At 39.7% G+C, this 26979-nt stretch overlaps 1 protein-coding gene across 3 annotated transcripts in view; it reads right to left on the reverse strand.

Moving 5' to 3' along the window:
- impact (impact RWD domain protein) overlaps positions 1-26979 on the reverse strand; it is a 50117-nt gene that overhangs the window by 21831 nt on the left and 1307 nt on the right. The window contains exons 2-9 of one of the 3 annotated variants that reach the window (XM_038268432.1): positions 24772-24900; positions 24290-24342; positions 24102-24164; positions 23887-23972; positions 16088-16207; positions 15914-16008; positions 12859-12932; positions 10058-10148 (exon numbers count right to left, since the gene is read on the reverse strand). In XM_038268432.1, coding sequence (XP_038124360.1) covers positions 10058-10148; positions 12859-12932; positions 15914-16008; positions 16088-16207; positions 23887-23972; positions 24102-24164; positions 24290-24342; positions 24772-24900 — 711 coding nt within the window. The remainder of the gene's footprint in view (positions 1-10057; positions 10149-12858; positions 12933-15913; positions 16009-16087; positions 16208-23886; positions 23973-24101; positions 24165-24289; positions 24343-24771; positions 24901-26979) is intronic. The other 2 variants (XM_038268448.1, XM_038268440.1) reach the window with 2 other exon arrangements.

The following is a 26979-nucleotide window of genomic DNA, read 5'->3' on the forward strand; positions in this document are numbered from 1 at the left end:
CTTTTCCACTGGAGGATTTCTGGATAGTATGGAACAGGGTTAGGGCCACTGAAAAAAACAGTTAACTGATTTTTAAATTTTATTTCAGTTTAATTTGAGAAAAAAGTCAAAATTCTGACTTTTTTTCCCATGTTAAACTGAAATAAAATTTAAAAATCAGTTAACTTTTTTTTTTTCCCCAGTGGCCCTAATCCTGTTCCGTAGGATAGAGCAGATTGATGGACAAAAAAAGTTTTTTCTATTTTAAAAGCAAAATGCTTAGATATTTTTTAATTGATCACCTGCATACCCCTTACGAATGGAGACCCCCTCCCAATTCCTTGGTGAGGTCTAGAAGCACTAGATCTATATCCAGCCATTCAGCAAAGGTCCTGCTACATGGCTGTACATCTGATTTTTGCATTTGACCAATTAAATGAGCCCTGGAATGATAGATTATCTACTGGAAATTAAGTTGGAAAAAAAAGTTAACAGATCAAGAGAAAAAGGTAAAAAGCTAATTGAAAAGTTAAAAAGTAAATAAGCCTTTTTAATTATTATATTTAGGTTTATAAACTAAAAAATGTCAGTGCCAGTATCAGCATTAATGCCTCTAAGGTTATGTTAGACCAAAAAATGTGTTTCTTTCACTCTGATTGTTTTTTATGAATTTCTTATAGAAGCACTTTTGTTATTTTTCTTAATATATTCGGGTAAGTTGGCGTTTCTTGTAATTACATTGACATTTATTTTTGCCATTAAAATATCCAGATATTTTGAATGTTACGACGATAAAAAGGTCTTGTCCTGGATTCCAAAAACACTTTTGGCTGGAAATTATAATTTTCAAAGTATTTCACTGAGGGTCCTATAAAGGGTTAACGATTAATTGATTACTAAATTAGTTGACGATTATTTGAATAATCAATTAATCACGACAAATCCAATTAATTGTTTCAGCCCTAAAAAAATCCCTCATTATGAATACGATGGAATAGTAACAAGGACAAAAATCTGTATTTGGACATTATCTCTGTCCTTGGTGGCAGAATGAAGTTTTTATCAAGAATACCATTTAGAACATTTCAGATTTGTGTTTATTTCCAGGAGAGATACTGGAATAATCCGCAAATATAACATTAAAAGCACCAGTCTAAAAACCCAGTCTTGCACATATATGTTTTTCTTACACTTACTGTAAGCAGTGACTTTGCATTAATACGTTACTTAAAGTAAGGGAAGGAAGGGATATCTAATAGGGATGCACGATATTGGGATTTTGGCCGATATCCGATATGCCGATATTTTAAAACTCATGTAGCCGATAACCGATATCGATACCGATGTTAAAGCTGGACAAAAATAAGTAGTCATTGAAAATAGCAGTTTGTTATCCATTTCTGACACTTTGAAAAATAATATACGCAAATATATTTTCATATGCTGATATCAAATTGATTTTTAAAAACGCGGTATCGATCTACTTTACTTTCAAAATCTGGTGAAATTTCATCGTTCTGTTACAAACTCTCGTGATATTTTGCAAATTCTTGTGAGATTTTGTTAGTAAAATAGATCGATACCGCGTCAATATATCAACATATAAAAATATGACAAAATTTTGTGAATTTTCGGGGGATTTCGTAGCATAACGATGACATATAGCAATATTTCATTAGTAAAAGAGATTGATATGGTGTTTTTAAATGGCAATATATCAGCATATGAAGATATTGGGATATTTTAATGGATCAATATTTTTTCCCTTTTTTTTAAGTCTGTAAAAAATACGTTTTTGAGGAAGAAGAAGAAGTTGTATTTTATTTTTTTTTTAGACTTTAGAAACTCAGAAGCTGATCAAATATCGGGTTAAATATCGGTGGGGGGGCCGATGTCCGATATTCAGTTTTAAGGCCGATACCGATAGGGGGCCGATTATATCGTGCATCCCTAATATATAATATAAGGTGTATGCAGGGAAATCCCTCCAAATGTCCACATTCCTCCGGATTTACGTCTCTGGTTGGCAATATTACACAAAACATAGACAATGACTTTATTTTGCTCAGTTTTGCTCCCTGCCAACCTCTAATTTCAGTTCTTTTGCTGTGAAAGTGCTCCACTGTGTTTATCATCTAATCGCTAACTCTACCTGGAGTTTATTGAGTGTTTGGCAGGAGGCAGAGTACAGCTGCTTTCCAGAGCTTCTGTAATATAATGAGGCACAAGAGAGCAGCGGACGTGAGATGAAACATTGCATGAAAAGCAGAGTGGAAAGAGATTTGGTGCTTCTATGGTTTTAATTCCTGCATTTCTAGCATCACACATGAGCCATGGAGGTTTGTACAAACGGAGAGACATCACCTCAGGGTTTTTATCTTTTCCTGCAGTTTTCAGGGATCATTTCAGAGTGCTAGATCTGGACTGTCTGAATCACGCCTGATTTAGAAATGAACAGCTTGATTCGTTTAAATTCAATGCAGAAGATCACATTCTGTGCACCGAGAAGCCGGTGCATTATTTCCCAGTGATTTATATATCTGCAGCAGCGTCCCGGCGGCACAGACGGCTGCCGTCACCTCCTGAATGAGTACGAACTTTAACAGGAGTCACGGACCTCATCTGGAAGAGCTCTGACACCACGCAGCACCTGCTGGTAATGACTATGACAGAAGCACTCCGAGTCACCGCCGAGCCTTCGTTACGGCTAAACTTTTTGTTTTGTCACAAACCTCACACTGGCTTTCATTCAATGTTAGAGGGAAACAAAAAGTGTGAGGACAATTGGACGTTTTAGTGTGATGTGGGAGTGCGTGTGTGAATCACGGTGCCATCTGACAACAGAGCCCGAAAACAAGAGTTTGTTTGATATCAGAAATAAAGGGATTGATAACCGAGGCAAAACTGGAGAGAACAAAGTTCTTAGAAAACTAACTTTGGTTTGGGATTAGAAACGAGTTCAATCAGTTACTATGGAAAACAGAGCCAGGGGCGGATTTAGGAAATTTGGGGCCCTAGGCAAAGACAGCCATGGGGCCGTGTGAGTAGAGAAGACACCCCATCAAACAGCCCCATTCTCCAGATAGAGAAATGTTAATAGAATAGACATCCATTATCTGTTCTAGGTTGTGTCCCTCTCTTCTTGTCCCTTTTCTTCTTGTTTTCCTCTCTATGTTTTGTACTCAGCTGACTTTTCATGCTGTCTCTAAAGGAATGAAAGATTTTTTCCAAGCACTAAGCTCACTTAGCTGATTGCTCCTTCCTGTGTTTCCAAAAAGGCCAAAGTAAATAACCCAGTCCTTCTTTTCACTGTAGACAAGCCATGATCTGCTTATCTGTTCTCCATTTTTCATTAGTGAAACTGGTGATACATCTAAACAACCCCAAAGCTAGTAGAACCGCATTATAGAAGTCTTGGTGATGGTTGTTGTGTGAAGTTTGAAGTTAGATCAGTTAATCCAGAATGTGGATTGGTATTCTCTTTCACATCTGAGACGCACACGTTTGACTGTGCTTCTATATTTCTTTTTTTTTTTGGCCCGGGCCGGAAACCATTCCCAGTCCGAGCCTGGTAGCCCCTCCCTCCTGCCATCTTCCAGCAGTGACGTCACGGTGCGGTAAGCCTAGCGCCATTCTCCCCGCTTTCCAAGCTAAATCAATGGGAACTACTAGACACATCTGCAATCAACAACAATTATTGAAGATTTCCAGAGGACTTCACCATTGAAATTCACCAGAGCTATAGTGAAACTGACAATGCCCACGATGAGCGTTCAGACAGATAATCACTGCTTTTTGCCCCGTTGGTCGCGTAACTCCTCCTCCACCACATCTTTGTTATTAGTCGCCTATGTTACCCATAATGCTTTGCTTTCTTTTCTTCTCATCCACTTCATAGACACTTTTTCCTCCTCTGACCATCGGCCATTTTCAATCAGTCAATGAGCTACGATGACTGTCTGAAACCGGAGCTCACCACAGATATACACCTGAAAGTGCGCAGAAAATGCTAGCTAACGGAACGAGCGCGTAGGACAGCCTTACGTAAACATATCACCAGAATGATTGACAGTTAGGAGGACCACTGATTTAGATGATCCACCCAGAAATAAAAGATCATCCTCTATACATTTTAACTGAGTAAATTAATTTGGTCCAACTGTCTTTTTACCTTTTTACCTTTTAAAAATGTAGCATCCTGTGGTACCTGAATATTAGTGAGCATAGGAAGGGTGTTAGCATCGCTTTTTTTAAAGGACATTTAATGTTGCAGCATTTTAGCTGGGAGTTGTATAAAGAAGTGGGAGATGTAGGAAGGATGTTTTTCTACCATCTTCCAAAAACATCTGGTTGCCTTATTTATCTGGAGATCACAATTATATGCTGCAGGGGAAGACATTACTGGAATGTTATTTAGGTAAGGCACTGTATCTCCCCGTGTTTCCTAGTGTAAACACAAGGAAACATATGCAATAGTCACTGTTTTTTCTAGAGTGTCTCCATCTGGCATGCTGGACCAAGATTTTCAAACTCTCTCAGCGACTAGGACCAAATATTATTTTCTTCCATTATTTTACAGCAGAGCTTTGCAGACCGGACCCATCTCACTACTGATGGACGATATGGACTTTGACATTTCTAAGAAACTTGCTCTCCCACTCATTCCCTCTATGACAAAAATAAAGGATAAATTATACAGAACTGCAGGTATCACTGCAGGCAATAATTCTGTTGTAGTTTAATTTAGTTTTTAATCATTTATCACATCTTGACACCCCAACTAATATCTATTCACACATTTTCAGGTTTCCAGGCATAACTGGAAACACAGATGGTAATCACACTCTCTGCTCCTTCACTAAATAAAGGATATTATAGGGTTTTTTAAGCTTTCCTTTTTGATTAAATATGCTTTACAGACAGAGATATATTAATTTTGGCAGCAGGTCTGCTCGTTTTCATACAAAGTCATAAACCAAGGTTTAACTTCTTACATATTATTAATTGCATCTGTTGAATATAACCAATGAATGCTGAGGTATGCAGCAGATAAAGGGTAAAAATAATATTTTATAACCTGATTTTCTGGTACTTTTATATCTTAGCTTCATTCACTGCTACATTGTTTTTGCACCTGTTGGTTTCAGCACATTTCATGTATAAATATTATGTTTTAATGTGAAGAATGTTCAGGATACAGCAATGACTTGGAACAGTCATGGTTTTGTGTTAAATATATATTTAGAAACGTTTCATACACATCATATGTAAAGATTAACTGGGGAGAAACGGAAACCGTTGTTCAACGATCCTTTGGATGGTGTTTGATAAAGACTTATTATAGATTCAAGCTTAACCCTGGGCTGACTTGACTCAAAGATAAGTTGTTTATATCAAAGCTTCTGAAAATTGCAGAGCTGAATAAGTTCAGTCAGGATATCGGCTCTTTGCAGAGACAAAGTTAAGATCGCTTCCTGCAGGACGCAGATCTGGGCTCTAGATCAGGCGTCTTCAATGTTTTCCAGGCCAAGGGCCCCCAAAGTGATGGTAAGATGGAGTATATATGTATTCTATGAAATAGTGTTCTATCAGTGCCAGTGCCCCTGTAGATCATGTCCAGGCCCCTGTTATGGCCCCTGTACTGAAGATATAATACTAATAACTAGGGATGCACAATAAAATCGGCCCCCTATCGGTATCGGCCTTAAAACTGAATATCGGACATCGGCCCCCCCACCGATATTTAACCCGATATTTGATCAGCTTCTGAGTTTCTAAAGTCTAAAAAAATAAAAATAAAAAATACTACTTCTTCTTCTTCCTCAAAAACTTCTTTTTTACAGACTTTAAAAAAAGGGAAAAAATATTGATCCATTAAAATATCCCAATATCTTCCTATGCTGATATATTGCCATTTAAAAACACCATATCAATCTCTTTTACTAATGAAATATTGCTATATGTCATCGTTATGCTACGAAATCCCCCGAAAATTCACCAAATGTTGCCATATTTTTATATGTTGATATATTGACGCGGTATCGATCTATTTTACTAACAAAATCTCACAAGAATTTGCAAAATATCACGAGAGTTTGTAACAGAACGATGAAATTTCACCAGATTTTGAAAGTAAAATAGATCGATACCGCGGTTTTAAAAAACAATTTGACATCAGCGTATGAAAATATATTTGAGTATATTATTTCTCAAAGTGTCAGAAATGGAGAACAAAACTGCTATTTTCAATGACTACTTATTTTTGTCCAGCTTTAACATCGGTATCGATATCGGTTATCGGCTACATGAGTTTTAAAATATCGGCATATTGGATATCGGACAAAATCCCAATATCCTGCATCCCTACTAATAACTAAAATGATTACTTTAGTTACATTACTCCTGTAACAGAGTGACTATAGGACCAGTTTGATAGAACACTATTTTATAGAAAATATATAATTAGGGGGTCCCCACTCCATCGCCATCAGTTTGGGGCCCTTGGCCTGAAAAATGTTGAAGACCTCTGATCTAGAGAAGCGTTTCTGCCCTCAGATCCTCCCTTATTTGCACCAATCCAACGAACATTTTATAACAATTTGTAAATAGACATATTAACAACAAATATTTCTATTTTCTGATTGTACATAGAGTATATCGACTAAAACAGCTGAATGGAGAGCAAAGCGTCACCAAGTCAAATAGTTTTCTTTCTATCCGATTAGGAGTTACCTCCGGTCTCCTGGCTGCTTCTCTGGTTGCATCTCATCAGATTCAGTATTTTCATTTCCATAAGATGGATAGAAAATGCTCTGTGAAATGTTCAAAGCCTGGGATATTGTTCATAACTGAATCCTACTTTATTCTTCTCCACAACCCGTCTGCTGCGTTCCCTCATGATGCTGTTTGTTCACGAACAAAGCCTTCATAGAACAGCTGGATTTACAATAGAACAGAATCACTTTATTTACTCTGGAGGAGTAATTAAATAGGCAAAGAGCAGCCGTAAATAGATATAGAAGGAATTTCTAACAAAAAGCAGCAATTAAAACAAGAAGCAAACAACAGATCTGATGATAATATGATGATGCTTCAGATTTTCTTATTCGAAATATGGTCTCTAAACTCCTTAGAGCCAGAGAAAGAATATGATTTATGCAGAGATTAGATTACAGGCCATCAAAAGTGGTATCTGACAAAAGACTGAACACATGAGGGAACCAGGCTCCTATTTGAGTTTTCTGCCATTTTTTTTGGAGGGTTAAGCACAACTTTTAAGTCTTTGTATCAGTTTATACAACAATTTAAAGATTAAATTTATGATAATACCATTGTATGTATGCGACTGTCCCCTAAAAGATTAGATAGAAATTAGCAGATATAAAATTGCAGAAAAAAACTGACACAGTTATAGGGGTGTGAATGTTTCTGTGAGGCATTAATAAAAAAAACATAAACTCGAAAAGAAATGTTTCCCCTAAATGCACTATGGAGACATTTCTCTTATCCTACGTTCACACCGGACGCAGCAAAAGCAGCAAAATCGCGTCTGCTGCTTCCTTTTTGCTGCTTGTACCAGTTAGTTCTGACGCGCGGCTGAAGCAGCTTTGCTGCTCTGGCTGCGCGGTGCAAAAGTGTTTCTGACGCGCGTTGGGCAGAGCTACTCTATCATTTCTCTGCCTTGCAGCTATATTTGCTGTGATCAGTGGGAATAAAGTAGTTTTAATATGTTTTTAAGTGAGAAAATACACCTGAAAACATAATCAGTGCAGTCAGTTCATCCAGATTATCATCCTGCCTATACTATTTCTGTCAGAGCCGCTCAGACCCCCACATACCAGCGGTGCGCTGTCAGTAGGAATCCCATTCAACAGCAGCCTCTGGCCGGGTCGCCTCCTCGCATTTCGCCGCGGCAGCTGGTAGGTGTTTTTCATGTACATAATCCAAACTGCAGGCACCAGGATAATAAAAGCGAAGATATTCTGTCGGCAGATTTCTGCATTTGAAGTTAATTTAGGCGTTAATAAACTGTTTCAGAGGAGTGATCACAGCACTCTCCATCAGCAGTGCTGCGTCTGACTCCCTGCCAGCTCCCAGATCAGCTTCTCTGATTGGTTGATGCGGCGCGTCCAGCAGCTAAAGTTACATTTTTCCATCTCGAGCAGCAGCGCGTTTGCTGCGCGTCAGATGCTTAAACGCTCCCGGCGCGCTGCTTCAGCTGCTCAGATGCGCTGCGGGACATTTTGCTGCGCCTTGATGCGCGTCAACCATTGACTTTGCATATAAACTAGCTGCTTCTGCTGCGTCTGCTGCATTTAGTGTGAACACATTATTAAAGGAAAAGTCGCTCATATTCAGAATTCAAGCTTCTGAAAGTTCTTTAAATCTGAAATGATTCCATCCTGTTCAATAAATGATCAGTGTTTTTAATTCAGAGTAATTTCCATGTGAATGTGCTTTACTGGAGGCATCCATGTTTGTCAAAGAACACTACTGCCACCTACTGGTTAGTGACGTCACGGTGCGGTATCGGCTGTTGATCAAGTCCCAGTGCTGTATCTGGTGTTTGTCACAACGCGCTATTATCCAAGTCATCTTGAAAACATTCTTCTTCCAAATGTTAGCTACATATTACGGGTTTTTTCTCTGGCCAGAAGTTCGATGGCAAATCCTCCCTCTTCAAGTTGGCGATCCAACGACCAACCCGTCCGTGGAGGATCAGGAATCAGAAAGGTGGAATAACTCTTTTTTTTTCACTTTTACCCGATGTATTCCAGCATCCAGCTGCCATGCACGTGGGCATTGTCAGTTTCACTCTCGGGGGCCCCTATCCAGCAGTAAAATGGAGGTATCGGTATCAGTGAGTACCAACCAATAGGGCACCGATACCATTTTGAGAGCCAAAAGTTTCTTCAACTATTGTCACCCAATACAGGTAGGCAATAAAAAGTTCTACTGGATTCACTTTGTTTTAGTCTTTTTTCTCCTTCACAATAATTTTACATCCAAGTAGTCTGCAGTTCTTCATATATACACACATCAATTTCAAACAGATGGTATCGGTATTGGCCAATACTGCACAGCCAGGTATCGGGGCCAAAGAAGGCATCGGCGCATCACTAGTATTTAGTCCTTACGATAAAACTGTATTTTATAATTAATAAGACAGACATAGTGAGTGCATGAGGGGGGATACGTAGATAAATTAAAAAGTGGATTCAAGAGGGAGTTTATTTAAAAGTAAAACTAATAGAGCAAAGTCTGACCCCTATTATCTTTGAGCAAATTGGATCAGATTGATCTTTAAACGAGGGGGCTCGTCTGTGTTCCTTTGACCTGAAAAAACAAAATGTGCCAATTATCATTTGTATTTAGGACACGTCTGCTTGTTTGCTTGTGAAGAGGCAATACTTTCCCACATCTCAGCCCTGAAACTGGAGCAACTAACTCTGTCATTATCACATGTATTATTCACACCGCACCTTTACTGTTGTCACATATTTTATTAGTTAAAAAATAGGCTCTAATGTGCTCTTTTTGAATATATTTATGTCGGAAATATTCTGCTGGAATTAACCGTCTCTTTTTAAGAGAGACAGATTCTTGCAGTGAAGTAGAATATCAAATGGAGAAAAAAAATACCATTTAAATATTCCACTGCATTACGATTATGTGCCGTTTAAAGCTTGAAACATCCTTCATTCAATAGATGTCTTGAGAGGCCTTTAACAGAAGGAAAATTACACCACAACCCAAAGCGTTTAGCTTTATATTGCAGCAGCCTCTGGAGAGCTGCTTACTGATAACAATCCCTGAGCAAAAGTCACAGCAGATGCCACATTATGCAGGCTGTGAAAGAAGAAAAAACAGCCCAGAACAGACACCAATTAAACATGCAAACGCCACAAGAAGCCAAATGCAGTCAGCAGATTTAACAAAGCGGCTGTGATATCAATACTGAGCAAAAGCTTTGTGCACTCAGCGCTGAATCATTTCTGGATTCTTTTGGGAGTTTGAGCCAAAGAAGATGGCGTTTAGTGTGCGGCTGAAAGAGACACGGACTGGACGGAATCACAACCTGCAGTAAATGAAGCAATCTCCCCCCCGCGGCCGTCTCGCCGTCATCCTCGCAGTCCTGCAGGAAGCTGTGCTTGTCCTCGCAGTAAATCCTACAAACAACAGAGATCCCGACAGCTTGGCGTTAGGTGGGGGAGTGTTCAGACGTCCCGGTCAGAGAGTGTGACGCCGTGACCGCCGGCAGCCTCTTCACAGAGAAAAAAAAAAGTTTGTTAAACGGCCTAAATGTCAACATCTCGGCCCAGTGAGTGATGAGCACCCGGGCAGCGCGGCGGCAGCTCCACGCTGACCTCAGTAGACAATGTTAAGAAAAGAATGTGCACGGACACATGCGTCAGAAAACACACACCATTTAGCAGGAAGTGTTAAGAAGGCCTCGTTTGCTCTGCTGCTTTTTGACCATTTAATGCAGTGATGCTCCCTTTAGAGTAACTTATCTCACTTTCCTCTCCACTAATGAGTCAAACTGTATCGCTAACACAAGGATGGAGGCCTGGTTTCAATCTGTTCAGTACGAACACGGATTCAGGAGGTGATTTGCATCGGCTCCTGCGAGGTTCAGGGGTTTCGCCGTTGCCATGGGGGATCGTATCTGCATGCAAAAGCTACAGCGGCGAGGAAAATATCGTATGATTGATAAGATCGGACAGACTGTACACAAACTATAACGAGCCCTGATGTGAGCTGACAAGTTTCTGTGGCACATAATCAAAACCCTGTGAGCTGGTGGCTGGGCCGGCTCTGCTACTGGAGGATATGTATAAGGAAGTTTTCCCTTCTGTCAGATTGGCTTCGTTTTTGCTTCTTTTATTGTTAATGGTGCTTTATAAACTGTGAAGAAAAGTTATTTAGACAAAGTAAACCAGATCAAACCAGATTAATGAAAAAAAAATCTATTCATCTGACAAAATTAATTTACAGAGACACAAATTTTAACCAATATAAACTGTTTATATGAGACACATTGAAGGGCCTTTGAGCATTAACTAAACCATACAGAAGGCTCTGCTCTTCTGCATAAAACTATTTAAAATTCACAAACTAATTACTGGCTGCTCAGGATTTCCTCCAGAGTGAAGAAATGATGGCTCTATTAATTATTTTAAGTCTCTCATTAGATAAAAACAGAATACAGAGCTTCATATGTATTTTTGGAGTTTCTTTAAGGCCTCCTGGATGAATCGTCTGTTTTGTTGATTGTGAAGGAAACCAGAACAAACTGCAATCAAATTGGGATTTAAAGACAACTCCTAAACAGTTTTAAGATCTAACACTTTGAGAAATATAGATTCACAAAGGGCTGAGATAGTTTAGAAAAAAGAAAATCATTGCTCAAAATGGCAGTTTGTGTTAACTTGAGTTCTTCTTCCCAATTAGCCTGATATTAAACATTATTTAATGATATAAATGGTTCGTGCTGCTTTCACTCTTATTTCAATTCTGCTAAGCAGATTATTTCTTTTATGCACAAATATATACACTCACCGGCCACTTTATTAGGTACCCCATGCTAGTAACGGGTTGGACCCCCTTTTGCCTTCAGAACTGCCTCAATTCTTGGTGGCATAGATTCAACAAGGTGCTGGAAGCATTCCTCAGGGAGTTTGGTCCATATTGACATGATGGCATCACACAGTTGCCGCAGATTTGTCTGCTGCACATCCATGATGCGAATCTCCCGTTCCACCACATCCCAAAGATGGATTGAGATCTGGTGACTGTGGAGGCCATTTGAGTACAGTGAACTCATTGTCATGTTCAAGAAACCAGTCTGAGATGATTCCAGCTTTATGACATGGCGCATTATCCTGCTGAAAGTAGCCATCAGAAGTTGGGTACATTGTGGTCATAAAGGGATGGACATGGTCAGCAACAATACTCAGGTAGGCTGTGGCGTTGCAACGATGCTCAATTGGTACCAAGGGGCCCAAAGAGTGCCAAGAAAATATTCCCCACACCATGACACCACCACCACCAGCCTGAACCGTTGATACAAGGCAGGATGGATCCATGCTTTCATGTTGTAGACGCCAAATTCTGACCCTACCATCCGAATGTCGCAGCAGAAATCGAGACTCATCAGACCAGGCAACGTTTTTCCAATCTTCTATTGTCCAATTTCCATGAGCTTGTGCAAATTGTAGCCTCAGTTTCCTGTTCTTAGCTGAAAGGAGTGGCACCCGGTGTGGTCTTCTGCTGCTGTAGCCCATCTGCCTCAAAGTTCCACGTACTGTGTGTTCAGAGATGCTCTTCTGCCCACCTTGGTTGTAACGGGTGGTTATTTGAGTCACTGTTGCCCTTCTATCAGCTCCAACCAGTCTGGCCATTCTCCTCTGACCTCTGGCATCAACAAGGCATTTCCGCCCACAGAACTGCCGCTCACTGGATGTTTTTTCTTTTTCGGACCATTCTCTGTAAACCCTAGAGATGGTTGTGCGTGAAAATCCCAGTAGATCAGCAGTTTCTGAAATACTCAGACCAGCCCTTCTGGCACCAACAATCATGCCACGTTCAAAGTCACTCAAATCACCTTTCTTCCCCATACTGATGCTCGGTTTGAACTGCAGGAGATTGTCTTGACCATGTCTACATGCCTAAATGCACTGAGTTGCCGCCATGTGATTGGCTGCTTAGAAAATAAGTGTTAACAAGCAGTTGGACAGGTGTAACTAATAAAGTGGCCGGTGAGTGTATATGCCTACTTTTAATGGTAGGCTTAAAACTTTCCTGTCTGTGAAGGAAGTTTGTCTTTTAAGGCTTGATCATAAAAAGTGATTTTCTACCATGTATGTTTGGACCAACCTGTAGGCGTAAATATTATGAGTGGCGCTGGCAATCTTCTTGTTTTCATAAAGTTTCTCCAACACCATTTTAACCTGAAACACATGTAGAAAAACAAAAAGCCATTTAAAGGAGAACCTAGATCTGCACTGTCAGGACCCAGAGCAGCAGAGCTGCACTGTGACGTCTCCTGTCAGTTTACTCTAAGACAAGCAAAGTAAAAGCCAAGTTTATTCAAAGCCTTTCTCAAGTAAAAGTTAGTGTAAAAAAAAACTCCCCATGAAGTTAGCTTCCTTTCACAAACAAGTGAGTTATGTTGGAAACGTATGCACATGCACAGTTTCACTCCCCATTAAACTCCTATCTGGAATAGTAGATATATGCTACATAGAAATAAGTCTCTGTATTTGGATCGCTAGATGGAAAAGGGCAAGGGAAACTTCTATGCTTTTTTTCTAATAAAACAACATTTCAATTTAAACAGTCTGAGAAGCTTCAACAGCCTCAACCTAAATATCTAAACACAATGTAGCTCCATGAAGGGGGGGCATTTACCATTAGGCAATACTAGGCAGCTGCCTAGGGCCCCAAGTTCCTGGGGGGCCCATAAAACTCTATTTCCATGTATGGTTAATACAACTATTCCTCTTCTGTGCACATTAATTATGTTTTTGATAAAAATCCTTTGGCTAAAATTCCATCAGAATGCTGATAATATTTTTTCTGCTACTGGAGACTTTGGAGACAACATCTAAAAGCAGCGAACTCTGCTCTCCAGAGCGAGTAGATTGGTAACCCCGCCTCCTGCTCTCCTCTATCTTGTCTGCTGTCATGATTCATGCAGCTATTATTTCATCCAAATGAAAAATGGAGAACAGATAAGCAGATCATGGCTTGTCTACAGTGAAAAGAAGGACTGGGTTATTTACTTTGGCCTTTTTGGAAACACAGGAAGGAGCAATCAGCTAAGTGAGCTTAGTGCTTGGAAAAAATCTTTCATTCCTTTAGAGACAGCATGAAAAGTCAGCTGAGTACAAAACATAGAGAGGAAAACAAGAAGAAAAGGGACAAGAAGAGAGGGACACAACCTAGAACAGATGATGGATGTCTATTCTATTAACATTTCTCTATCTGTTTAATGTGTTGTCTTCTCCATTCAGAGGGGCCCTGCCTGTCTTTGCCTAGGGCCCCAAATGTCCTTAATCTGCCCCTGGATCCAAGGTGCTGTGATGCTAACAGATGCTACCATGTTTGTAAATGTACAAAATCTAGTGTTTTAAATTTCTGATTCCTAAAAAAAACAACAGTTGAGCAAATATTATCAAATTTCCTGGTGTTATAATTCAGAGGTGGTTCCAAACCAATGTTTTCCAAGTTACAAATATAAACATCAATTCCCGGGTAAAAGCATGAAAACTCAATATCAAGTCCAAGCGCTCTTCTAAGGACAGGAAATTAACTTAGTTAATGTTTCCTTTTACAATAAAAATAACCATATAAATCAGACATTCTATAAACTGAGGAAATAATGAGGAAACTGGTCTATAATAAAGTAGAAATAAACCTGAATGCTAAAAGACTTCAACAGAAAAACTAATCTATACTTTTTAAGAATTCACATGATTTATTTATCTACATAAAACAATCTTTACTGCAATAACTATGCTGCTGGTCTGCTGCTTAAAGCACAGATTTGCCTTAAAACACATTATAATCAAAGACAATATTCAAGTTAAATAAGAGAAATATGCTGATAATGTTACAAAAGAACTAAACAGCCATCTGATACAAAAGCCAGTGATATGTCATAAAAACCAAAGATCTATTATATTTTATACCATTTCAGATATTGAAAAAAATATATATAGATCTGGTATTAGAAAATGTAGCCGATCCAGGAGGGCAGATCTTTTTTAAATCTATAGAAAATGTAATTTAGATAAAACATTTGTGAACAGCAGGAAAGTTCATGGGCATCAGCCTGTGATTCAATGTGGATTTGATTCCTTACAGCTGCATCCTGGTTTGCAGGATGGAATTTGTATTTTTAACAGTTTATGGTTTTTATAACTTCTTTTTCTGACTGTATTCTCATGTCAGGTGGCCTCTTTCCATATGCACCAGTAAATTCAGACAAATTCAGACAGGTCATACTTATTTATAGACTTTTTGACAGTCATTAGAAACATTTTCAGTAATAAAAATATTGAATAAATCAGAAAAGTATTGAGATTTGCAAATATCAAAATTAAAGTATCAGAATCGGATCAGAAGGGAAAAAATGTGGATCAGTGCATCTCTACCTTCATCTAACTAGCAAAATATATGAAATAAGCTTTGATAAATCCTTTTTATGAGTTTAAACATCGAAGGTTAGAGGTTTTTGCCTCTACAGAACTTTACAGCCATGTTTCAAACAAACAGACATGCAATCAGTTAGAAAAAAGGTGAAAAAGGGTTTGCTGACAATTTAAGCAAAAAAGAAGGTTAAAAAAGCAACGAATGGGAACAATATGAGGGCTGGACGAACTGATCCAGAGCAGTCAGGAGCTCTGCCAACCATCAGCAGGTTGCTTTTTATCTCAGTTTTCAAACAATATGGCTGGAAGGACATTTTCATTTCCACCTGAGGATGAAAAATGAGCCCCGTCGGCTCTACTAATGCTCTACGGCTTTTTAACACCTCCCTGCTTCCCATAAAGTACGTGCTTTTCTTGTTTTTGTTTTCTTTTAAACTTCTTTAGCAGGTTTGTTACTTAACACATTAAGAATATTAGATGAAAGCCATTATTTCAGCTCATAACGCCCCTGCAGGACAGCTGCATCTGTTAAATTGGCCCAATTAGCACTTTGCAGCAGGTGGAAGCTTTTAAGATGAGCTAAGGAGTGAAATTAATATGCAGGAGGATCTTCTCTCCAAACCGTCAGTCGGTTGTATAAATCAGCAGGTTTAGATGTTTTCCGCCCACAAAGAAACAAATTAGTTCCACCTGAATCTTATTTAATATTCTGGTTAGCATATTGTCTTCAGGGTTAAATTTCAGCATTTAAAAGCATTGATGTTCCCCTGCTGTACCTGTGTTGGCGTGACCACAGGCGCCAAATGGGGCTGGAAGGTGCTGCGTCGGTCTGTGATGGGATTCCCATGTTTTATTGGAGGGATCTCTCCATCTACCAGTGGAAAGTTATGCACATAATTATGCAGGATTTTAGAAGAAATGGAGCAGGTGCGGATTTTAGGTAGCCTTACCGTTTGCCTGATTCATGACGGGGTATGCTGGTTCCACCCTGAGAACGCTTAAATCAGGCATTTCTTCATCATCCTCCACTTCTTCCTCAGCGGTTGTGTTCACCTGTTCTTGTTGGATGCCTGAGGAGGCCAACATTAAAAGTAGTAACTTGAATTGGAAATAGAAACAATAAAAATGTCTAAATCCACCCCTGGACTGCAGTAAAGATTGCAGAGACATACCCAAAAGACTCTGAGTGAAAGACAATCCTGGAGTAAATTATGAATGCCACATTTTTTTATTTAAAACCAGGTATTCTTGACTTTCCCTTTCAAAATAAAAGCCTTATATAATAACTGAATCCCAATAAACTGATTTGTGGTTTTATTGAGATAGCATCATTCAAAGTTTTAGTAGCAAATAAAAAAAAAAAAACATAAGCAAAACAAGAAAGATTTTTTCAAAGACTTGAATGGTGAAAGCTAATAATATATTGATTATGTTTATGGTCTCCATGGAGACGAGGTCTAGATATTAAAGAATACATCTGATTTTCTTATGCTTAGCAAGTCCTATAAAAAAATAAAATCTTAGATTTAATTAAAGGTCCTTCCCAGATGTAGTTCTCATCACTGAAGGTGTAAATATTTGATAACGTATTATTTTCATAAACAACTTCCAGCAGAAAAAACAAGTTGAAGTAAACTAAGGTGTGGAATCAACATGCCTCTCATTTTCTTAGAGTATTTTCTCAGCATGAAACGGTGCAAACGTGTGGCTCGCCAAAAGGGTTGCCAAACATTTCTGAAGATAATGAAGGATATTGAGCAAAAGATGCAAACAGAACATAATCATAAAAAGCATGCACCTTTCAGGGAAAGAAAACTCCCTGCTGACACAAATGAGATGTCAGAAAAACAAGACTGCGCCGGACTCTGCATGCAGGACAGGATGCATTTCACTATTATGACTGAAAACTAAAGAAAATACAGACGAATGCATTAATGCCATTCATCAGTCTTCTTAGGTAAATGCTGCTAAAATGTGCAAATCCACTAAAAGAAGAGTGAAAAGCAAAGCTGCAGAGCAGATCCTCCATGTTTACTCTCCTAATGAAAAGCTGGGTGCAGTCTAACACTTTAATCAACACACAGCTCAATAGAAACATATACAGCAGCGAAATCCATTACAGAAAGTGGCTTTCATGTTCTGTTGAACAAATATTAGGTTTTTAATGTTTTGCTTCTGCTCATCATTTTTCTCCAGTGTGATGTCATTCATCCAGACTCAGAGCCCTTCTGTCCCTCGTCTCTTCCAATGTGCCCCGTCATCTCTTCTGCTTTTAATTTCCTTTATTCTGCGGTAAAATGTGCATCCTCAGCCTTATCGCTGCTTCCGTCTCTCTCTCACACCATGTCCCTGTCATTGGAATGAATAAGCCGTCAGTCCCACTGAGGCTGAAGGGCTGTGACCAGTTACACTTATTACCACATGAATCACTGAGAGGACTTATGACACATCACAGCAGGGAGGCGGGATGATATCTCTCCTGGCTTGTTGCTAAAAAGGTATAATGTTCTGCGAGGGTCTAGTTTTAGATAAGTGGGACGGAGGAGAAGAGAGTGACAATAAAAAAATAAAAAATAAAAACCAGCTTTTATTGTGATGCAGAGAAAGGCTGACATCCTGAAACCTTTTAGAACTGTTTTCTAGTGGAAACGGCTTTAGCAAAGCAACTGGGTGCATTACAAAGATACGGATCTTAATTCAGTGCAGTCACTCAGAGCCCTGAGTATTTTTTAAAGCGCTTTGTGTTCATCTTATCACGCTTTTTGATCCTCAGCAGAAAGTTCTGCTGGTAAATAGGAGCGGGATGCAGTAGGGAGATGAATTTAGATGAGGTTTAACCAGCGAGCGGAGAGTTAGATTGATCTAAAGTCGTTATTGAACGTCTAATGAACGGTGGGATTTTTCTGGCCCAGCTGATCTTATATTTGGGTAAACAAAAGAAAAAAATAAACAGAATTTTTTTTATACGCAAATAACAAGAAACATAAAGAAAATGTTTTTTTATAAAGTATAGGGGAACATTTGGCTTCATGTGCAATTGAAAATGTGTAAAACATCTATCTATCTATCTTAAGTACCACCAACCAACCTTAAATAAAATAAATAGATCAATGAAAGTCCAGAAGAATAAATCTAACAAAATGAAACCATCAGCTTTTATGATATTATAAATTATATTTTAATAATCTCAATAAATATAGAGAATAACAGACGGGAAGAGAGGATTTAATGGGTTTCTTGAAGGTTATTCTTGAGTTGTTAGAAAAGACATGGCTAAGGCAGCAGTGCTAACCACTTGAGCAGCCCAGAAGGTTCTGGGTTTGATTCCTGCCCCCGGGGTCTTTCTGCATGGAGATGGCATGTTCTCCCTGAGCATGCGTGGGTTCTCTCCAGGTACTTCCTCCCACTGTCCAAAAACATGACTGTTAGTAGGGGTGTAACTAATAATCGTTTTGTATCGATGCATCGATCCAACAGCCAACGATCCGATGCATCGATACGTCCGCAAGAGAATCCATGTTTTTTTTTCCTCTGGTCTATTTTTATCCATTTGCTCCTGGGCGTAATTCTCCTCCCGTGCTGCAGTGGCGCTAAACCTATTTTGCCCTCCTACCTCGCTTCCTGGTTTACTCTTACAGCAGTGAGCTTGATGCAGACATTTTTGATTTATGCTCAATATTAAAGCGTGGTCTGCGCTACACGCTGTTGGTCTTCCTCGCCGCCCACGGAGGGACATGAGGGCCAAAAAGAGCGGAGATCCAGGTGGAAAAATGGTCCCAGCGTTCTCGCGCACCTCGCTCTTCTAGCGGGTCAAACTTCACGAGTTGTTTTCCGCAATTTCGGTCATAAAACCAAAACAAGCCGTCCTCCTGTCTGCGGCACTGTTTGCGGTCAGCTACAATCTGGGAGAGGAGCAGCGGAGCGTCTGTGGAGGGGGCGGGACGTCTGGAGCCGAGGTATTGCGTTGCACTCATTGCACTGATTATGTGCAGTATTTTTTTATGCAACTTCTGTACTTCTGTCATTTGTTGTTGTTTCTAAAAAAAAAAAAAGCATAACGATATTACAGCTTTCATTGATTTATTTCAAACTTGAAACTTTGTTTAGCCTGTAAGTAAAAAAAAAAACAAAAAACAAAAACAAAAAACAATCGACTTGAATCGTATCGTGGTGTATTCTTGAGTATCGAAAATAATCGAATCGTTGGGTCAGGAAATCGATACTGAATCGAATCGCCATGATGGATGTGATTTACACCCCTAACTGTTAGGTTAAATGGCTTCTCTATATTCTCCTTAGGTGTGAGTGTGAATGGTTGTTTGTCCTGTTTGTCTCTGCGTTTCTCTGCGATGGACTAGAGACCTGTCCAGGGTGAACCCGCCTCTCGCCCGTAGACAGCTGGAGATAGACACCAGCACTAGTGTTGCAACGATACCGATACCAGTATCAGGCGGGCCCCGATCCAGCACTAAAATGGTGGTATCGGCCGATCTTGCACACGTATTGGTATCTGGGCCAAAAAGTGGAATCAGCACAACTCTTACCAGCACCCCTTGCCACCCCAGCAGGGATGAAGCGCAACAGAAAATAAATGGATGAATGGGCTCAAGTATTTATTATTAAAGGTCATAATAATAACTATCTTTTTTTTTTATTTAACGGAATGTAATACATGTAATTCAGTGCCGTTATCCCATAGATCCAGGTCAGATGATTATTTACACTTGGACTGTGCTCCTCTCCTGTGGAACCAACTACCAGTTTTAGTCTGTGAGGCAGACACCCTGTCTACTTTTAAGGCTAGGCTTAAAACTTTCCTTTTTGATAAAGCTTCTAGTTAGAGTGGCTCAGGTTATCATGAGCTATCTCTATAGTTATGCTGCTATAGGCTTAGACTGCTGGAGGACATAGGGACCCCTTTTTCATCATTCTGCTTCATTCTATCTCTATTCTCCCACTCTGCAGAATCTGTTAGTTCAATCTCTAACGTTCTGCTCTCTCTGCTTTTTCTCATAGTAGCTTCATCTGGTCTGTTCCTGTTTGGCTGTGACTCCATCCTGGAGAGAAATATCAGCTGTGCTGCTGCCATCAACACCTTTGTTTCTAGATGTTGGAGCTTGGCCTGTTTTCCAGTGTAGTCCTGTTTCTCTGACGGTGACTAACTGGATGTGCTCTCTTCATCCTCTGACATGGGAGCTGGCTCGGAGCTCGTCTGCCTGGCTGAGTGTTTCCTGGACGGGGCCGCCTGTGGAGCTGGTTGACAGTTGCCTTTTGTATCTATGCTTCTTTTTCTATGTCTGCTTCTGTCTCCTTGAACCCCAGTGGGCCTCAGCAGATGGCCGCTCACACTGAGCCTGGTTCTGCTGGAGGTTTCTTCCTGTTCAAAGGGAGTTTTTCCTCTCCACTGTCGCTACAAGCATGCTTAGTGTGAGGGATTGCTGAAGAGTCAATGAGTCGATGCAATCAGCTGGTTTTCCTTATATAGAAAACTTTGAATCAATCTGACTGGATGATCTGGTGAACTGGAAAGTGACCTGAGATGACATGATGTGAATTGGAGCTATAGAAATAAACTGAATAGAATTGACTAGGCTCCGCCCCCATTACTGCTGGCTTCTACTGCTCCTTAGTGACAAACCAAAGTCTGAGAACATCCATGGCATCTCCCGCTCCACCAGCTCCCTCCTGTCCATACTGCTCTCACATGACTGCTTGCTTCAGGTTCCTCGGAGTGAAATTGGCTGATGACTTTATGTGGAGAGTGAACACCTTCACCCTGGTGAAAAAGGCACACTAACACCTCATTTCTTTAGGAGGTTGAGGCGTACAGAACTGGAGAACTCAGTTCTCACTTCCTTCTACAGTCATGTGATGGATAGCGTTCAGTGCTCCTCTGTCACACTCTGACAAGTCAGATGCTCTGCAGCTCAGGCTCAGGCAATAAGGCAACACTAGGAAGTTGCCTAGGGCCCCAAGTCCCCGGGGACCCGATAAAACTCTGCTTACATGTATGGTTAATATGTAATCAGTGTCCACCATATTGGATCAGTCCATTTGCTGCACATGTTCAGAAAGGTCCAAACAGACAGCAGCAAACCATTTGAAAACAAACCATGCAAAGAGCAGTGTTGCCAACTTAGCGCTTTAGTCGCTATATTTAGCCACTTTTCAGACCCCTCTAGCACTTTGATTTCTAAAAAGCTCCTAGCGCCAAATCTAGAGACTTTTTTCTGCTACTGGAGACTTTGGAGACAACATCTAAAAGCAGCGAACTCTGCTCTCCAGAGCGAGTAGATTGGTAACCCCGCCTCCTGCTCTCCTCTATCTTGTCTGCTGTCATGATTCATGCAGCTATTATTTCATCCAAATGAAAAATGGAGAACAGATAAGCAGATCATGGCTTGTCTACAGTGAAAAGAAGGACTGGGTTATTTACTTTGGCCTTTTTGGAAACACAGGAAGGAGCAATCAGCTAAGTGAGCTTAGTGCTTGGAAAAAATCTTTCATTCCTTTAGAGACAGCATGAAAAGTCAGCTGAGTACAAAACATAGAGAGGAAAACAAGAAGAAAAGGGACAAGAAGAGAGGGACACAACCTAGAACAGATAATGGATGTCTATTCTATTAACATTTCTACATCTGGAGAATGGGGCTGTTTGATGTCTTCTCAGTTCAGAGGGCCCCCTGCCTGTCTTTGCCTAGGGCCCCACATTTCCTAAATCCGCCCCTGCAGGCATCAGCAGCAGAACTACCTCTGCTGGCGTAATATTCAAACTCAGCCCCAATGATTATGTTCTCTTTGTACAAGTTGCTCTTTCTTTATGTGCAACGACTTTAGATTTTATACTTCATGTCATTGTGCTGCAAATATGTTCTTTTATCTTTGCAGATTAATTATGCTATGCTAATTCTCTCTTTTTTTAATTCTTTTTAACTTATCTTGTTTTTCATCTTGCTCTAAACTCATTTCCCACCCATGTAAATGTGAGAGTAAAACAAAACAACATCCTTCATTCCTAATTATAAGCATGAAAAGAATCTGAGACGTGGTTTTTAATTATCTGTTAAAGCAAAAGAGAAAACTAAAGCCTCTACTTGTATTCAAACCTCCCAGAAACACTCGCTACCACCTTTCATTTCAGTTACAGCTGCAAGTCTTTTAGATTATGACTCTTCCGCAGTGTTGTAGTACTCGACATCGGTCTTGGTCTCAAGACCATTTTTTGATGGTCTCGGTCTCGGACGCTGAGGACTCGGCATTTTATTTCAAGACCGGTCAAGACCACAACTGTGGAAATAACGCTAATCATCGGAATATTATCAGTTTCTTTAAGATCCTTTTTATTGGATCCTTGGATTCAAATCCAAGCAATAACCTCATAGTCTCATTGGTAAATGCATGTTTTTTTGTTTTTTACCGCTGTCCCGCCCACCCCCTTTCACCTGCGCGCGGGCTGCAGCACTTCGATTGAAAGTCACAAGTGGTTGTCTGAGAACGGGATAAAATGTCGGCCAAATCATCGGTTATAAAATTCGACTAATTAAATCACAAATATATTTGTAAAGCAACAGAGAAAAAAGCATACAGCCTAATGTAAGTTCTGCAGTTAGCACTTCTGCCTTTTGTCCATGTTCCCAGTGCTAACTAGAGAAATACACCGCTTGGTCAAAAACAAACCATCTGATCAGCAACAGGGTCTTAGAACTGACGGCTTTTGGGAGATCAAATTTTTTTTCAACAAATTATCTGTCTCATAACATATTTTCACAACTTGGTGACAGATATAGATTTATTTAAGAAAAGTTATATAATATAGCTTTAATCTGTATATGAGAGAGAAACAAGAGAAATTATTTTTTTTAGTTTTACACATGTTTTGAAATAGCACAGTTAAAAACAACATAAATGTTTGTACAGTTCATGAAACGCAGAGAAAATACTATTTTGATCGACTTTGATTAATTGTTTGAAATTCTGTGATTACTACAAAGAAGTACTAAATAAAGATGTTAATGTTTAGTCCAGTTCTGTGTGTTAAATATCTAGGTGTTTTTATGTGAATGTGGGTCTTTTAGATCAATTTTTGATCATGTTTCACATTTTATTGTCACATACTGGCGCTGGTCTTGACTCGGTCTCGGGTTAGCTGGTCTTGACCACAACACTGACTCTTCCAGCTCTGCATATCTACAGACTGAAATTAATTCTGCCTAACAAAAAAGTAAACAATGGTTTTTGTTTTAGCTCTATTTTCAATTAGTTTCAGTTGTGGACTTTGACTAGACCATTCCACCTTGGTTCTAACTCTAGATCCAGGCTTGTCCTGCTGGAAGATGAACCTCCGCCTTAAATGTGATTATAGGGGAGTTAGTCAAAGGAGCTCCAGTTTGATCAATACAGGTTTATGTTAGCAGGGTAGGACATGGAACAACTGTGTTAAAGTAATTAAATGTGATTTAGCAAATGCCAAAAGCATTTTTTCAGTGTACTTTTAACTGAGAGTGGAACTTATGGTGAGAAATAAATGCTCAAAGGAGAACGGGTGAAAAAAGGTTGGGAAACACTGCTGTCTAGTACTAAACGTGTTCGCCATGATCCCAGCCATGCTTGGTTTGCTTTGGTTTCAGGTTTACTGCCCAGAAACCAGTCAACTGGTACTAATATTTGCAAGCAGAAAATGTGGTGGATAAAGGAAGCTGAGGTCATTATGAAGTGCTTAACGACCTGTGGCTCATTCCTCACACCTCACCTGATTCTAGGCTGTGGGATTTCTCCAGCAGAAAGTCTCTGATCCTTTCCACCCACAGGTACAGGATGCTCTCCCCTGCATGCTCCCTGTTGGAAATGAAAGAAGAGGCCTGTGAGGGCGGAAGCTCTAATTCACACTCTGAGCGGAGACGCTGCCCGGCGGAAAGGATAATGAAAGCTTTTGTTGTGAAGTCAGATATTATGAGAAGCACTCACACGTAGATGTCTTCCAGGCTGTTTGCCAATTTGGCCCTCTCAGAGCCTCGCAACCACGCCGCACTACAAAAGCCCAGAACAAACACAGGGTTATGGAGTGGGATGCGGAGTGCGCTTTGGAGTGGGACGTTGTTCTTTCAAATCAGCACATCTCCCTCATATTATATCTGAAAGGCAAATAGACTTACTTGATCTGATAGATGGGCGGAGCTGCGCTCGGATAATCAGGTGGAAGGATTATCTGATCAGCGAGGGAAAGAAAGAAAGAAAGAAAGAAAGAAAGAAAGAAAGAAAGAAAGAAAGAAAGAAAGAAAGAAAGAAAGAAAGAAAGAAAGAAAGAAAGAAAGAAAGAAAGAAAGAAAGAAAGAAAGAAAGAAAGAAAGAAAGAAAGAAAGAAAGAAAGAAAGAAAGAAAGAAAGAAAGAAAGAAAGAAAGAAAGAAAGAAAGAAAGAAAGAAAGAAAGAAAGAAAGAAAGAAAGAAAGAAAGAAAGAAAGAAAGAAAGAAAGAAAGAAAGAAAGAAAGAAAGAAAGAAAGAAAGAAAGAAAGAAAGAAAGAAAGAAAGAAAGAAAGAAAGAAAGAAAGAAAGAAATAGGGTTTTAGAAAGAACCGAAAGCAAAAACACTTCAGATTCATATGCAGGATTTTTATTTTTTTTGCTTCTTTCTCCACCTGCAAACATGCAGTCAGTTTCTGCTCCTCTGCGTCGCTGGACATTTTGATGCAAAATATTCTGGATGCTTCGTCTATGACACACCACTCATCTCCATAGATAGATGACAGAGCCTCGACCTCTTCGATCTGAGTGAGAAGAATCAAATTAGACAGAAAAAACAAGCCTTCTAAGAGCCTTGACATTTTAATCCCTCCTAAACCCCCAAACTGATAACAGAATTTCAACAAGAGAAACAAAGAGGTCTTCAAATCCTCACAGTACCTCTGACACCACATCATCACTGTTTGGATGAGTGAGGTTCTTCTATCCTCACTCATCTAGACCAGCAGATAAAACATTTGCATAACATCTAATATGCAACTAGTTAGAGAAAACCAAGAAACTAACACGACCTCAACCCTTTAGGGCTTTCAGTAAAATACTTTGGATACTTTCAAACCAATAAGGTTTTTGTAATCCAGAACGAGAACTTATTGCCTTTGTAACATTAAAAAAATCTGGATATTTTGATGGAAATAATTAATGTCAATGTAATAAGAAATATATATGAATATATTAAGAAAAAAAACAAAAGTGCTTCTATAAGGAATTCATGAAAAACACTCTGAGAGTGAAAGAAAGATATTTTTTGGTTAAGGACATTTTATTGACTATTATGACATCTAAATACAACATTTTTTGTTGCTGTTTGTTAAATCGAAAATGATTCTGTAAAATGGCAAAAACCATTGGTCAAAAAACATTTTTATCCTTATCATTTAAAAATCAAAAGAAATTAAAAGTCTACTATGTGTAAATCAATTCTATTCAGTTTATTTCTATAGCTCCAAATTCACATCATGTCATCTCAGGTCACTTTCCAGTTCACCAGATCATCCAGTCAGATTGATTCAAAGTTTTCTATCTAAGGAAAACCAGCTGATTGCATCGACTCATTGACTCTTCAGCAATCCCTCACACTAAGCATGCTTGTAGCGACAGTGGAGAGGAAAAACTCCCTTTGAACAGGAAGAAACCTCCAGCAGAACCAGGCTCAGTGTGAGCGGCCATCTGCTGAGACCCACTGGGGTTCAAGGAGACAGAAGCAGACATAGAAAAAGAAGCATAGATACAAAAGGCAACTGTCAACCAGCTCCACAGGCGGCCCCGTCCAGGAAACACACAGCCAGGCAGACGAGCTCCGAGCCAGCTCCCATGATGAAGAGAGCACATCCAGTTAGTCACAGTCAGAGAAACAGGACTACACTGGAAAACAGGCCAAACTTAAAAGGAATCAATATAAATGTGAAAGGAATCTTTCTTCTCTGAAATCATTAACAAGAACATTAATAATACTCGTGCGTTATTTGCCACAGTCGACAAGCTAACAAATCCTCCTCTGTCCGTGGCTCCTGAACTCCACTCCACCCGGGCCTGCAATGAATTTGCTAATTTCTTTACTGAGAAAATCCTAAAGATCAGAGGATCAGTTTATACATCCATATCAAGTTCAGTACCAAAGTTTTCTCCAAGTGGAATTGATCTTGACCAAATGTCCCAATTCAGCCAAATAAACTATAAAAGCTTAGAGGAAATCATTCAGCAGCTAAGTTCCTCCTCCTGCTGCCTTGATGTTCTACCCACAGCTTTCTGTAAGAAAGTTTTGCCTGTCATAGCGTCTGATTTTACTCAGATAATAAACATGTCCCTTCTGTCAGGTGTTTTCCTGCAGTCCCTAAAAACAGCAAATATCAAACCACTGCTGAAAAAGAACAGTTTAGACAAACTACTACTCCAGAACTACAGGCCCATATCAAACCTTCCCTTTATCAGTAAGATTATTGAAAAAGCTGTGTTTCAACAATTAAACACTTTCTTAGATATGACCAGCCGCTTTGACGTGTTCCAGTCAGGTTTCCGTGCTCACCACAGTACAGAGACCGCCCTTATCAAGGTGTTTAATGACATCCGTATAAATACAGACTGCGGAAGAACCACAGTGCTGGTGCTATTGGACCTCAGTGCAGCATTCGATACTGTAGATCACTCCATCCTGTTAGAACGCCTGGGAAACTGGGTCGGCCTCTCTGGTACAGCTCTCAACTGGTTTAAATCCTACTTAAAGGACAGGGACTTTTTTGTGTCAGTAGGCAACTTTACATCAGAGATGGCAAAAATCACATGTGGGGTTCCCCAAGGGTCCATCCTGGGTCCCCTCCTATTCA

Source organism: Cyprinodon tularosa, unplaced genomic scaffold, assembly GCF_016077235.1.
Source record: "Cyprinodon tularosa strain WSP-4 unplaced genomic scaffold, ASM1607723v1 ctg119, whole genome shotgun sequence".
NCBI lineage: Eukaryota > Metazoa > Chordata > Actinopteri > Cyprinodontiformes > Cyprinodontidae > Cyprinodon > Cyprinodon tularosa.